The 15,519-nt window shown below is 43.6% G+C and overlaps 1 protein-coding gene across 1 annotated transcript in view; it reads right to left on the bottom strand.

Moving 5' to 3' along the window:
* Positions 1–7,469, bottom strand: part of Tagln3 (transgelin 3) — a 13,968-nt gene extending 6,499 nt beyond the window's left edge. The window contains exons 1-2 of the mRNA XM_008846984.3: positions 6,993–7,469; positions 5,694–5,868 (exon numbers count right to left, since the gene is read on the bottom strand). Coding sequence (XP_008845206.1) covers positions 5,694–5,868; positions 6,993–7,172 — 355 coding nt within the window. The 5' untranslated portion in view covers positions 7,173–7,469. The remainder of the gene's footprint in view (positions 1–5,693; positions 5,869–6,992) is intronic.
* Between the last annotated feature and the right edge of the window lie 8,050 nt (positions 7,470–15,519).

The following is a 15,519-nucleotide window of genomic DNA, read 5'->3' as shown; positions in this document are numbered from 1 at the left end:
CTCTCTCTCTCTCCCTCTCTCTCTCTCCCTCTCTCTCTCTCTGTTGTCTGGAGGGCAAGGGCTTATTATGTAGCCCAGGCTGCCTTTGAACATGTGGTGAATCTTCTGTCTCAGCCTCCTAAGTACTATCACACCCACTATGTTCTGTATTATCTCAAAATAATGGTGCCCCAAGTACATGCCCCATGAACCCATGAACAGTTATAAGATCCAGGAACGCCTTGTAATTCCTGTATGGGAGTTATGCCTTGTAATATCCCAATCACAGGATCGTTGATTCTGGTAAAATTTGAGTTTTATATAAAAATATACTAGTGAGAAATTTATTCTCTTAGATTTATTTCCAAGATATCTTATGTGTGTATTAGAAAGAAAAAAATTAACAGGAAGGATAAAGAGGTAAACACAGGTAACAGAGAAGTCATTTGGGTTGGATAAGTTGGGTTTGACACTCCTTTTTTATTTTTTTCAGACAGGATCTCACTATATAACTGTGACTGGCCTGGACTCACTATGTAGACCAGGCTGTCCTTCACAGAGAACCACTTGCCTCTGCCTCCCAAGTGCTAGGATTAAAAATGCACCACCACACCATTAAAAATGCTGACACACGGCTTTATAGTTCTACTTTTACCACTAAAAATCAGTCTTAAAGGCAAGATTATTTGTTTCAAAACTGCTCTTATTTTAAATGAGTATCAATTCAGTTTTATAAACTCTTAAAGACTGGATTTTTTAAAATATGTGCACTTCTTACACTCACAGAGAAAGCAAGCAGTAGAATAAAACTCATTTAGTATTTCCCTGAGAAAACAGTGCTGCAGTCAAGAAAGAAATGTCAGAAGATAGGCTAAGCGTGTTCTATGGATTCGATGAATTTTTGTTGCTTCCTCCCTAGCCGGAGGAAACAGAAAGTCTGTTCTCAATGTGGGGCTCCCAAGTCCACAGATGTATCATCACCTACAAGTTGGGAAAAATTACAAATTCTTGGGCCTCAGAGATGCTGAGGTTGTGGCTCAGAAATCTGTCAAGCATCCGTTGACTCCCATGCCTGCTGGAGTTTGAGAACTGCTACTACAGAACAGACCCACCAAATCCACTGTCAGCAGCCCTTAGCACAAGCACAGCCGAGGATGCCGCGGTAGGAAAGGCCACTGGGACCATAGGTGTTTGTGACACCCCAGGGCAGGATCCCAAAATACTTCGCACGTTGGCTGAAGTGTGTCCTCAGCTTCTGCTGTTGAGGAATGGCACATGTAGCAACACCTCTTGAGGCAGTACACCTTAACTTCCTAGGTTCTGTACTTCCCATGTAAAGCATATCTCCCTGACTCCCAGTCATCAGAAGGGAACAAGCAATAAAACACCACACAACCAGTATTCTTGTTAGTAAGACTGTTGAGAAGAATAATTGGATTGATTGATCTTTGAGTCTTGTTTGATTTAATAACATTCTTGAATGCATTATATTTGACACTAAGTGATTATACAAACAACCCCACAAGGTCATTGCTGCTGAGTTTGGTGTAGGGAGAGAAAAACCATTTATTAGGCATCTAGAAACCATTGCACTGGAGACCTAACCTAGGAAGTGCCAAAGCTGTACACAGAGACTGAGGCTCCAGGGAGCTGAGCAACATAAACAGAATCGCAAAACTAGGGTGCAACTGAAGAAGGATCATAATGTGTCTACTCCAAAAAAAAAAAAAAATCATGCTATTTTCATTCTACCAGGATATTCTGGGTCTGAAATTGGCAGCCCAGTATATTATGGGCAAAAGATGACAAGTGCAAAGACCAATAAGTGAAAAGGTCAGTAAAGTAACCTGCAGTGCTGAACCCTTTCTATGAATGGCTGAGGAGGGAAAGGGTGTCCAGATGACCCTGTCAGCTTATGAGTGTGGACATTAATCAAACCCATCTTGTTTTAAGAATAATGTGTATCTTTCCAGCTCCCCCTCCCCCATTTTCTATTAGTCTTTGAAAAGGCAGGTCAGGTCAGTGACAAGGCTTACTGTACTGCAATTCATCAGGCACTATTATAACACTTCAAAGGCATCATCTCATTTGTTTTCCATATCAATCGCATGAAATAGGTATTATTATCCCCACTTGACACCTGAGGAAATCAAGGCTTGGAGGAGGTAACTGATAATTAACAGCACATAGGTTGGATCCAAGTGGTCTAATTCTGATTCAGGGGCCTCTACTCTACCACACCTTCCAGAATACTTTCATTGCAGTCATCCTGACCAGATCTTAGACCAGCACATTAACTGATCTTGTGTTTTCTCTCTCTTATACACACACAGGCATCCTCTCATTGTCTTGTTCCTCTCTTTCTCCCCTTTACTGTTTACAGAAAAGATGCTGAAATTGTACCTGCAGCGTACTCTCCTCTGAGTCATAGCTGAGAATGACCTCCTCCCCCCCGCCGCCCCCCGACCCCTGCCCTCTACACGCATCCATGCCAAATCCCAAAGGAATTTGTCAGACCATTTGCCTCTCTCCTCAGAGAGGAAGCCTTCCCCAGTCCCCTTTCATTCCTATCAGAGACTCTCACTTCTTCATCACAAGAGTGACTGGTCACCCCAATGAGGGCTTTAGTAACTTTGTAATGTCATTGAGATCAAGTTGTCACCTGGGTTCCTTTTTAAAGAATTTTGTATCCTTACAGCCCCCAAATCTGTTCCAACCATTGCACCTAAAAAGGGTTCAAAGATCACGGGTGTATCTGGGGCCCGCCTATCTAAGTAACTGAAGACTAAACAAGAGGGCATCTGGTAAACCTGGGCTCCTGCAGCTTTACTGGTCTGCAATAGAGAGGCAGCTTGAAAAGTCACTGGGCAACCATGGGCAAACAGAACCATACTTAGGAAGTGCATGCCAAGCAAAGGAAATGGAGTACTGAGAGCAGCCAAGCATAAAGTGCCTGCAGGGCAGGAAGAGCAATGTCCAGGAAAGGAGGGGGACCCATAACAGGCACAGCTACCACAGCCGTGGTGTGGTGCAGGGAATCCGGAATAAACGTGAATAACTGAAATGTGAGGGCAGGATTGCAATCTCATCAAGGAGTAGAAGTGTAGGAGAATGTGGGACTGCACTAAGCACGGCTAGTCTGACGGCTATGTGACACAGACGTGTGTACGCCCTTACACAAATAGGCACATGCCAACCCTGCCCTTTAATTCTGGTTCATTCTTCCCCAAATTTGTGCATGACAACCAGCCTTTGCAGAATGGACTGGGGCCTTTCTTGCTCAGTCCACACACTACCCGAACAGTGCCACCCTTCCCACTTCTCTAATCAAAGTAACCTGCCTTTCTACCTCCTTCATTCCACTCACTGTATCATAACCAGTTCTGGCCTGGGTTTTAGGCAATGGTTCTGAGAAAAATCAAGGCTCTGTCCAGCTAGTAACGTATATTCCTCAACTACCCTTGCTTAGGGTTTCTAGGAAGTCATTCGGAAACTGCAGAGCATCTGCTTCCCTTACCAACTCTCCTGCACTCCCCTCCTATTTCATAGTCCACCTAGAGTTCCTACAACATGAAATCACAGCACCCTTTGAGATCTTTCCTCATTTCATTTGAATCCTAACCTTCTGCAATTGATGAGGGACAACCCTTGGTGCCTGTCTCTTTTTCTAAAAGCGTTATTCTATTCCAGAGCTGTATCTAAGGTTACCCCAGTCACATTTATGCCTCCTGGTTTTCCTCTTTCTTGAGGAAGGTCCAGTACAAAGACTTGGGCAGGTGTGTAGCGCTCAGTCTACTCTGCTCACCAGGAATCATTCCCTCATGCTTTGAGCATCTTCTAGGTAGAAAGCTCTGTTCCATGGTATTTGGATAAAAGGGGAAAGGAAGTGAGGCTAGCCTTTAGTAATGTAGAGGGAAGGCACCCTCAGGACCCGACTTCCCACACATCTATGTTCCTCCTCTTATACTTCCTGCACTGGGGCACTCACCAGGGTTCCTCTCATTTGCTCTAACACTCTATCTTTTGGTCCCACACAGCTTTGATTCATCTTCCTCCGTCCTCCTCCCTCTCCCTGGCATCACCAGCCAGTCACTGTTATGACTCAACAAGATTCTTGAGGTGTGTGTGAAGGACGTTCCAAGTCCCCTGGACAAAGAATTGCCAGGCCACTTCAGGAAGGCCCTGTGCTTTGACAACAGAAGGCCTAGGATACAGTCCTGGGTCTGCAAACTAAGAACTCTCTGATGGACATACATAACCAGGGACAGGCAGGTGACAGCATCTATAAAATGGGGAGTGATATCACTTACTTCATAGTTTAGTTAGAAGACTGATGTGGCATCATCCAGAAAAGCACTTCTCCTTGTGCTCCCAGTGTATAAGAGACTATCAGTGAGCAGTACATATCTCCCATCCCAGTACTAACCAGGCCCAACTCTGCTTAGCTTCCAAGATCTTGTTTCAAAAAATAAATCTTAGCTGGGGACAATCATCATAGTTTTGATTTAGGAATCAAGCCTCGACTAGGACATTCCATAGAAATTTGGAGGCAGGTGTCCTGGGGTCTGGTCTGCATTTCAGATATCTGAGTTTCCAAGTAGTAGCAAAATACAAGGTGAACCCCTTGGCCTCTTGGGGCTTTAACTGTTCACCTATGGGGGAAACATGAAATGGCAGCTCTGTATGAATGGAGGCTTAAGATCCTTGTGAAGATGAAAATTTCTTTATAAATTGCTGGGTAGGGGGCCCTCTGCTAGAAATTGATTTCACCCTTAGAATTCCACACCTAGTGACCAAAATAGTGTTTTCCCACTCTCCCTGTCAGCAGAGTCATTTGGGTTACCACCCAGGGGATTCTATTGGTGACACCGTGATGACAACCAGTGACAATGAACATGCCAGTCAATCTGACAGTTAGACAGTTGGACCCTGGTGCCTCCAGCAGACCTAGTTGAGAAAGGATGTGCGTGTATGGACCAGCCTGCACAGTTTTACTTAAAGGGACATGAGGCCCTGTGACTATTGGTCCTTAAAATTCTCCAGCAGTGTCTTCATTCCACATTATTTTCTCCAATAGTGGTGGATTGCTAAATATGTTCAGAAATGAGATTTGATTTATGTAACTTTGTAAGTCAATTCACTAATGTGAATGAAAAGATCATTTGGTATTCTCTCTGAACAGAATACTCATTTGAAGGGTACAGTCACCAAGCTCCCAGATAATTGTTTAACAAAAGGATGGAGTGCTATTTCTTCCTCAGACTGAATGACAGAAGAGCACCAGATGGCTTTGTCTGTAAGCCCAGGCTGCTGCTGGTGAATCAGAGGCACAGTCACTTACCCGGCCTCCCTTCACTTCCACTAGCTGTGATTTGTTACAGAACGGGAACTGGAGGAAAAGACATCCCTGTTACCAGTTCACTGCCTCTCTGTGGATGCTTGTTTACACACTAGCACTAGTTAGTTGAGGTCTTTGCTATATCCTTGGAGTGTGTCTTCCCTAGAGGATAGAACCCCTTTCCACAGAGTATCACAAACCGCAAGGCCAATGTTGCCCCTGAGATGGTACCTGAGGATACACCTACCTCCCACCTCCCACCTCACCCCCAACCCCAGCACAGAGAAGCCCTATGTGAGTTCTTTTTCACAAAGAGAGCAAAGAGGAGGTGCGGGGGCGGGGGGAGAACAGACCCAAAGGCAGAAAGACTGTTTACCTTCCCAAAGATCCACTGTCTGAAAAATGTCAGTGGTCCTGACTCCATAGACCTCGGCGGCTTTCAGGAACTGGGAGATTTGCTCCATCTGCTTAAAAGCCATCTTTGACTCTGAGATCTTTGGAATGGGTTCTTGTCCTGGTGGATATAAACTGTTTATCAGCTTGCACAGGACCTGAAGGGAGTGTGGGGACACAGGATCAGTGTTTCCCTTTGCAATAAATGTCACAGTGAAAAATGAATCATGTGCCTCCAGGCTTCTCCAGACAACAGAGAGAGAGAGAGAGAGAGAGAGAGAGAGAGAGAGAGAGAGCTCACCAAGAGCAAGTCATAGGCCCCAGGAAGATGGGAGTTCAGATCTGTGTGGCCAGGCTCCGGAATTCCCACTCAAAGACCCCCAGTGAGCCCATTCCCAGACCCTGAGCACAATCCCACAGCCAGAGCCCCATTCCTTCCTTCTTGCTCCATGTTGAGCACATTGATGCAGTTGATGGGGATGATTCCACACTTTTAATGGAGGATACTATTGAAGGCTCCTGAGGAAGTAGGAAGGATTCTGATTTGCACTCTGTCACAAGACAGATCGGATCTGGCCTTCATTAACTCATGAAAAAGAACTGAACTGGGTCTTCTCCTCAGAAACAGAACCCAAGTCCTGAGCTACCCAACACATTGGTGGGATAGCAGTTACATAACAGGAAATCACAGCCTGTCAGAAAAGATGGGCTTGTTTTAATCAGCTGAGCTGTGGTCCTTGAACCCCCAAGCACATAAGCATCTGATCAGAACAGCAGTTGCCAAATAAGGATTCCCTTCGGGCTCATAGGAACGCAGCCACCCAACAAACCCTGAGCATCTCCAAGGAGGCTCGACTGCCTCCCAGACCTATAGTAAGGTGGCGAGCCTGCGCCCCTTCCTTTGTTTCACTGTGTAACCAGCTCGTTTCCCTGGGGGGAAGAAATGGCCCCAGAATGGCTGATGCACCAAAGAAGTCTGAGGCGATCACAGGGCAATACTTATCTCTACTCTCAATGGAGAAATAAAAAGGGCCCCAAATTTGCTTACAACTCAGAAGGAAACTGTGATGCTCACATGGGATGGAGAATCCTCTAAGCTGGCTAGCTAATTGTGCAAAGAGCCCTCATTTTCCAGCCCTGGAGAAATAAAGGCATTCCCATTCCTCCCTGTGAGACCAGAGCCTGGTAACAGCTGCTCCTTCACCGCCTCACGTGGCAAGAAAGGGCTAGAGACAGCTTCCTTGCCCACCGCCTCAGCAACCAAGATCACTGCCTGCCTTACCGTCCCGTCCATCAACCATTTCTGAAAATGGGTCCTGCCAGGGAGCGGATGCTCTATGTCCTCGGCGCATTGCAGGATGATCCAGTCCACCAGCTTGTTCTCCAGGTCTGCGTCATACTTCTGCTCGATCTTCTCCTGCACCTCGCGGCTTAAGCCATAGCTGGGGCCCCTGTTAGCCATCCCTGGAAAAGAGTGAACACGCGCGGCATCCACACAATAGCAGCAGCAGCAGGAGCCCGGGCTTCCTGCAAGCTGGGCTGGGATGTGTCTGGGAGACCGAGCCCAGCAGCAGCAGCAGCAGCAGTAGCAGCAACAGCAAAGCCGGCAGAAAGCCGGGCGTGGTTTAAATCAAGGAGCCAATGAAGCCAATGGGGTTTCACCTACAAACTGTGGCTGCAGCCACACGCCATTAACTCTAGAATAAAGCCCGGCCGGCCCAGGGGGCTGGAACACCCCCCTCAATCCCGCCTATCAAGTAGAAGAGATGATGTGCACAGACTCACACGCGAGCCTGAACCCCCAGGCAGCCAGGGGGGTGGGTGGTGATGGCTTGTTCCCCTTTTCAACAGCATTTTGCAAAGGCAAAAAGCACAGGATTCCCAGAGCAGGTAATTAAAGCTGGGAAAAAGAATGCCTGAACCATCCTCTGTTGATGGAGCCTGGATGCAAGGCACTCTGATTTGATTATCTCATGGCTAAGGAGGTTCAAACCAGGGCTGTTGCTAAGAGCCCTCCAAAGCCAGCCTTCAACTTGTCTGGCAACCTGCCTGTCTCCCGCTGGGAGAGTGTTTCTTGGAGGCACAATTCTTTCCCTGCCTCTGGCCCTACACAGCTGCATGAAGGGATCAAGGCCTGTGGGAGGGTCCATTCTGCTAAATGCCCATCTGTTAAGAATAACCAAATCACTTTAACCTGGCACAGAAGTGACAATTGCTACAGGACAGGATGGGGTGGAGGTGGGAGAAACTGGGACCTGCAATCATTTACTTCTTAAACTGTCAAGCAAGCTCCACCAAGATATATCCATCTTGTGGAAAATATCTGTAGTTTGGTTTAGCTCTGTTAAAGGCTATATCTTTTTTAATGTTATTTGAACTAAAACACACGTATTAAATTTTATAATTAAAAGTCAGTGTCCTGAGGTTTTGGTAGATTGTAATTAAGGACTATGCTGGTACTCCCCAACAGACTGGCAGTGGTAACTGAATACTGCCATGCACAGACAACACCTTAGGGAAAACCATCTGGTTTTAGCTGACCTGAAAATATAACAGCTAAAGGGCTGGGCTAGGCAGTTTGTTCCCTTGGAGTATTAGGCGTTTGAAGGTAAAGATGACCTTTCACTGTGTTGTCTGTGTTCCTGGGTACTTCCATGAAGAAAACACCCAAATGTTTGTTCTTTGGTTCATGCCTCCATTCAACAAATATCTACTGAGTTCTTAACTTGTGTCAAATGCTGGGCTGGAAAAATGTAATCCTGGCTCTACAGTGGACTGATGAATTGGTTCAAGACATTAAAGCAGTTCTAAAGGGATAATGATCATGTTCCTGTGATGAATTGATTAGAGCCATGCAAGAAAAGACTCTCAACACATGTAGTAAGAAAAATCTACTGCTGATTGGGGCCTGGAATAATGAAAACAGACTTACTTAGGAGATACATAACAGGTTTGCCTGAGAAAACTTAGTGATCAGTAGGTGAGAGTCAGGGAGAAAACTCTGAAAAGCAGAGGCTGTGAGAGAACAGAAGCCTTGTAGTAGAACAGAAGTCTTAGGAGACAAATGAAGCTTAACGAATCAGGTCCAGGTGTGGCATGGAAGTTCAACTGAAGTCCTCAAGACATAGAAGTGTCTCAGAGATCTGCAGCTTAGGAGGAGGGTTGAGAGCAAGACCCTCTGCAGAATTAGGGGAGTCACAAGTTGGCATCATGGGTGGCAGCAGCCATGGCAGTTCCAACTTGGCATCCCAGGGGGAAGCTCATATAGAAAGCATGCTTCGTTCTCCATTGCTAGATCGAATTCTAAGATGTATGTTCTTCTCCCTCCTCTTTTTTAGAACTTTTGTGCCCATTGATTTCTTCCCATTACCACAGAATACCTGGTGTACTTTGAAGGAATGATTGAGCTCATGGTTCTAGAAAGGATCCCATTCAAAGAAGAGCCACAGGAGGATATGTCAGAACTGTCCAGAAACTAACAAAGGAAGTTAGTTCAGCCTTGCAATTGCTGAAAACATACTAGCCATTAGCATTACAGCAATTTGCTTCAATACATTTTTTTAAAAAATATGGTCTCCAACTTTTAATCCTCCTCCCTCAACTTCCCTAGTGTTGGGATCACAGGCATGCAGCACCACACTAAGCTTCAACAACTTTTTTTTTTTAAGGCCTGTGTATGTGAGATACAAAAACAAATGAGACATGGTAACTTGGTCTAGTACCAAAATTAATCTTGTCAACAGTAAATGCCAATCAGATGTCATGGTATATCTAAAGGAAGTGATTAGGGAATTAGAGAAATGGTTTCTAAGTGAAATGATTTTAAGTATTGAATGATAGTTGTTTGTCAGATGGGTGGGTGAGGTGGGAGAGCTATGGATTTCTGCTGGTAGAGGTAGCTGATTTTAAAAGGTGAAAAATCTCTTAGAATCATCAAAGCACAGAGCTAAAAGGAATGCACAGAAAACCTGAGCTGGAATATCAGGCAGGCTCCAGGTAATAAAGTGATATGCTTGTAGGTTTCCATGCTTAAATTTTCAGGAATTTTGAGGGCCAGTTAGTAAAATCTAGTGTTATTAACAATCAAAGTAAAAAAATAATTATATTACAAAGATTAAATACTCAAAACGAATTACTCTTTTTTTCGTTACATTTTCCGATGACAGTTGAGAATATTTGTGTTTCTGTCTCATAGGAGGCAACCACTATGGAACTGTGTGGTCCTACACTCTTTTTCCCAGCTTTGCTTTCAGAGATGTCGCAGTGGCAGTTTAAAACTGGCTATGAAGGGAATGCTTGTACCATGTGACAACAGTGGCAAACCAGCTCTTGAAACACTTACCAGCCTTGTATTGACTTATCACACAAGAGTTTGAGGTTATTTGTGGGAAAGAAAACCATCAGATCTTAGCTGGGTAAAGGAAAAAAGACTATCAGAGTGACTCATGAGTTTGGCTCGTGTGACAGAATTAATAATGGTGCTACTTACTGCAAAAGGACTCGTAGGTGGGGTGGTATACAAAGGGGAGAGATAATAGGATTTGGACTTGCCGCATCTGAGAGTTCATTAGGCTATTGTTTTATGAGTCTGGCGCTCAAGAGAAGTATCTAGACTGTAGAAATGTACTTGAGTCATCTGCATGCAGTTAATAAAACCATAAATGTGGGTGATGTTGAAGGCTGCCAAGGCCAGAACTAGAAGAAAATGAACACTCTAAGCCGGGCAAGCTGGACAGAGGCCACAGAGGAATTCAGACAGCTTGTCAGGGAAGTCTGAGGATAAATGATGTTGAAATAAGTTAAATTCAGTAGTGCTTTGAAAGAAGGCTGGCATTGAGCTGAGTTTAAAGTAGTAAACGCTATCAAAAAAGGCCCAGCTATGGTGCTGTCAAGATGGAAGACCAGCAACCAACTTCTTGGAAAAAGGGATGGGGCTGAATCAAGAGCTCCACAGAGCTTGTGCTACTGAAGGCAGCCATGAGTCAAGACCAAATAAAACTTCTTTAGTTGGCTGAAGAAACTTAAGCTATCAGTAAAACCCTGAAAATCCAGGGAAAACAAGATCAAATGAGAAAGAAAATCTTCCCCCAAATACACACGTGGCTTAAGATTACCTGAATTTTTCTAGATATTTTCATTTATATTTTTCTGCATATTTTCATTTATATTTTTTCATAAACCAACTTATTCACCCTACATGATTGTTCCTATGCTAAAAAGTTTATTTAGATTTGTGTTTTAAAAGGGTCTTCAAGCTGGGCGTGGTGGCGCACGCCTGTAGTCCCAGCACTTGGGAGGCAGAGGCAGGCGGATCTCTGTGAGTTCAAGTCCAGCCTGGTCTACATAGTGAGTTCCAGGACAGCTGGGGCTACAGGGAGACCCTGTTTCAAAAAGACAAAAAAAAAAAAGATTTTAAAAGGGTCTTCAAGGGCTGCGAGGAGGGCTCGGCGGTAAAGAGCCATGGCTGGTCTGGCAGAGAACCCCATGCCCCTTTTTGGCCTTGGACACCAGGGGTGCAATTAACTAACAAAGGGCATAAGGGTCTTCAAGGGCTGCAGAGATGGCTCAGCAGTTAAGAGCACTGGCTGCTCTTGCAGAGGACCCCATGCCCTCTTCTGTCCTCTGCGAGCATGGGTGCACTTACATATACACAGGCATAACACTCATGCACATAAAATAAATAAATAAACCCCAAATCATTTTTAAAGGGTCTTCAGGGTCTGGAGAAATGGCTTTGTGGTTGGGAGCTCTTTCTTGCAGAGGACTGGGGTTCAGTTCTCAGCAGCCACATGATGTCTAAGCAACTGTCTATAACACCAGTTCCGGAGGAATCTGATACCCTCTTCTGTCCTCCACAGGCTTTGCATGCACATGGCACACATGAATTCATGCATGCACCCAAATACACATGCATTTTGAAATATTCTTTTTTAAAAAGGGATTTTCAAAACAGATAGTTGGCTCTCCATATCCAAATGTTCCACATTGAGGATCCACCCAAAAATACTTGAAAAATAATTGTCTGGAGTCTGGCAATAGTGGTACAGTGCATGCTTGTAATTCCAGGATAAGATGGTTGAGGCAGGAGGATCATGAGTTTGACACTAACTTTGGCTACAGAAAGAATTCCAGGCCAGACTTGGGCCACATTTTAAAAATGAAGAAAAATAACATGTGTTTGTCATGGTGGTACACATTTAATCCCAGCATTGGGGCAGGCAAATGTATCTCTGTGTTCCAGGCCAGCCTGGTCAACGTACTGTGTTCCAAGCCACCCAGAGCAACATAGTAAGATCCTGTCTTTTAAAAAAGAAGGGGGTGGGAGGCTGGAGAAATGCCTCAGCAGTTAAGAGCACTAGCTGCTCTTGCACGGGACCCAGCACCCACATGGTGGGTAATGATCATCGGTAACTCCAGTTCTAGGGGATCTGATGCCCTCTTCTAACCTCTGTGGGCATTGCACAACACAGGTGCACTTACATGCTTGCAGACAATACACTCATACACATAAAATAATAAAAATAAAATCTTAAAATATGCGTGTGTATATATGTACAAATTTTTTGTCATTATCTTTCAAGAAATATGGTGTAACAACTGATTATATTGCCATTCTATTGTACTGGGTATTACAAGTGGTCTAGAAATAACTTAAAGCATACTAGATGGTGTGCATTAGCTATATGCAAGTACTACCCCATTTTACATAAGGAACTTGAGCATCTTTTGACTGTGGTATCCTCAGATGCTGGAACCAATCCTCCTCAATATCAATGGATGACTGTATTTAACTTTCACACACTCTCGTTCCCTCTAGAAAATGAGTTAAGTTTTATTCCTCTATATTTAATGAACATTTGGCATCATCACTTTAGGATCTGTGCTGGGAATGGTAACATGGTCATGTTCCTAGCTCTCCAGCTCCATGCCTCATAAAGCTCAGTGTTGCTCAGAGCTCTTTTCTTCTCCACAGACTTTGCCATTGGCTCCTTAGAGATTCACATACTGTTTAAATTTGTATCTGGAAAAGTTATGAAGCTCAAGAGGCAGAGCAAAAGCAAAATATATTCTACAGCTCCAGTTGGTTTTCTTTTCATGGTGATTTGCCTTATCCCTTTTCACTGCACATGCTCAGTTGTTTAGACGATTCATGTCACTTTAAAAACCATGTTCAAATTTTGAATTCCAACACACAGCTGCTGGCTGCTCATGCATTTTACATACCTCCGAATACATAGCAGAGTAGTTTCAGGAACAAAGAGCTTTGGTGTAAAGCGTCCTGCTGCAATCAACAGTGCACTACAATACACTCAATCTAATAAATGTATTATCATTTGAAATGTGTAATATCAACTCCTGCCAAACCATATTTCAAAAGGCTTTCTTATCTTTCTGAATTTTGGGGGGTAGGCCACTGAACATTTGAATAAACATGACAAAAATACCATTCTTATTTGGGCTATCTTTCCCTTAGGAAATCTAGTTTGGCTTTGGAAGTTCCATCTATCCCTTGTTTCCTCTTTCCTTCCTATAGTATTACAGACTGGTGACCATCCATTCCTCACTGGACTGTGCTCCATGCAACAGTGGCCGAAAGGCAGGGCTGCCTGTGAGTCTTCTTCAGCACTTAAATCTATTGTACAGGTTTATGGCACTTTGCCGAAGAGGAAACTGCTGTTTCAGAGCTAGCAAATGGCGAACAAGGATTCAACCCTAGGCTTGAGTTGCTACCCTTAATTGCTACACTGCATTGACACACACTATGAGACTCTTACCATATTACATTTTATGTTTAACCCCAAAAAATTCTAATAGAAAGGAACACCCTCTTTGTTTTCCTATAACCTTCGTGCCTAGCAATGCCTAGTCAAAAGACCTAGGGAAATAGTCCCATTTTAGCACCAGGACAAATAATCCACACGATTCATAAGTTTTTGATTTGTGATTTTTCTCTGGAGTAAGGGAATAACCATGGATTACTTAATTATATGTCTATCAAAGGCTCCTTAGACCACTACTCCAGGTTCAAGGACTTGCTAGGATGCACAGGCCTCACATAGAGTTCTACTCACTATTGATATATTATAGCCTACAGATACAAACTGAAGTTAGTAAAGAAAAAAGGTGCATGGGGTGAAGTCCAGGGAGACTATGGTAAACCTTCCAAGAATCTACACTGGAGCCACACAGGCAGTTAACTGGGTTCCCAAGAATGAGTTTTAACAGCTCATGTGATACTCTATCCACCAGGGAAGCTTGTTAAAATCAATGCCAAGGATTTTTACTGTGGGCTAGTCACAGAGGTAGTCTCTGCCCCACATATACTAAACTCTGGACACCCAGGAGGAAAGCTGGTATTTAGCACAAACCATAAAGTGTTCCCACAGTTTAAGGAAGCACAATGACCTACTACGATCAGTTCTGGGACTAGTAGGAGCTCTTGAAATCCAAGTTCCCAGAGAGCCAAAGGCATGTCTCTCAGGATAAGCAGTCAACCATCTGTTACACTTTCCTGCACACCAATTTTAATTCCAGGCTTTTTTCTTCAATGGCTATTAATACCGTTTTCTAAACTGTACTTTAAACCAGGTTTACTCTCTGGTGACTCTCATTAATGGGTTAAATCTTTGACACATGCTCATTTTGAGTCATGCTATCACTGCTCTGACAGGCATAACCAATGTAGGCTAAATAGTCAAAATTAATTTAAAAAAAAAAACACCAAAATTCACTATCAGGGCTTACTATAAATACTAGCATTGTATTAGTTACTAAAAAACATGCTTGTACTGGCATGTCAGGCTGAATCTACTGCAGAAAGCCCTCTAACTTAAGTGGTAATCACTTGGCAATTTCTATTACAAGCACACACTGACAAAATGTGTTTCTTCAAGTGGGGAAAAAAAATACAGATAAATTTTCTCTTCAGTCTTTATTTTTATATGTATGAGTGTATTGCCTGTATGTATGTAAGTGCATGTTGCCCATGTTGTGCAATGCCTGTGGAGGTCAGAAGGCATCAGATTCCCTGGAACTGGAGTTATGGATGTTCTTACCGCCATGTGGGTGCTGGGAATCCAACCTGGGTTCTCTGCAAGAACAGCCAGTGCTTTAAACTGATGAGCCATCTCTCCAGCCCTTCTCTTTAGTCTTATCGTTATATAAAGTACTGCATCATTAGATGAATACCATTTAAATATATGGTATATATTTGCAGGACAATGTGTGGGGCTAGAGATCATATAAAATCAAACAGACCAAATGCAGAAAGTATGCCTCATGCTTCCTTCTCGTAAGCAGAATGTAGAGCTACATGTGTGTACAGGACACGAACACAGAAGGGATATAGTAGAATAAAGAATGTAAGGGAGTGGGGAGGGGGCAGGACAGCTAATGGAGGGAAGGAAGAGTAGGCATGTCCTAGAGGATGGGCAGTGGGGGGGTGCAGAGGCGGGGAGACAAGAAAGGGAGTGGAATGACAAATGTGTGTTAAGAGATTATGATGCCCACTATTGTGTTTGATTTAAAAACTGTACAGAGCTGGAATGATCCCCCCAAAATGTGACATAACTCAAAATTTAGAAATCTTTTGTAATGCTCTAAAAGCTGACTCCAACAAAAACTAAAACATTAATTCTGAGTTCAAATATAGCATGATATCCTCATTTTTGGAACTTTAGTATGCTTCAGACATTTTGCCAATCATTTAAAATTTATTTCAATAAACAGCCTCCTCTGTTTTGTGAACTGCATTTAAAAATCAGAAGTAATTTTACAAACTTCCATATATAATGGCACCAAACAAAAAC

Source organism: Nannospalax galili, unplaced genomic scaffold (genome assembly GCF_000622305.1).
Source record: "Nannospalax galili isolate Female #2095 unplaced genomic scaffold, S.galili_v1.0 scaffold743, whole genome shotgun sequence".
NCBI classification, from domain to species: Eukaryota; Metazoa; Chordata; class Mammalia; order Rodentia; family Spalacidae; genus Nannospalax; species Nannospalax galili.
Note: the sequence above shows the minus strand (reverse complement) of the source record. Positions and strands in the feature narration are given on the sequence as shown.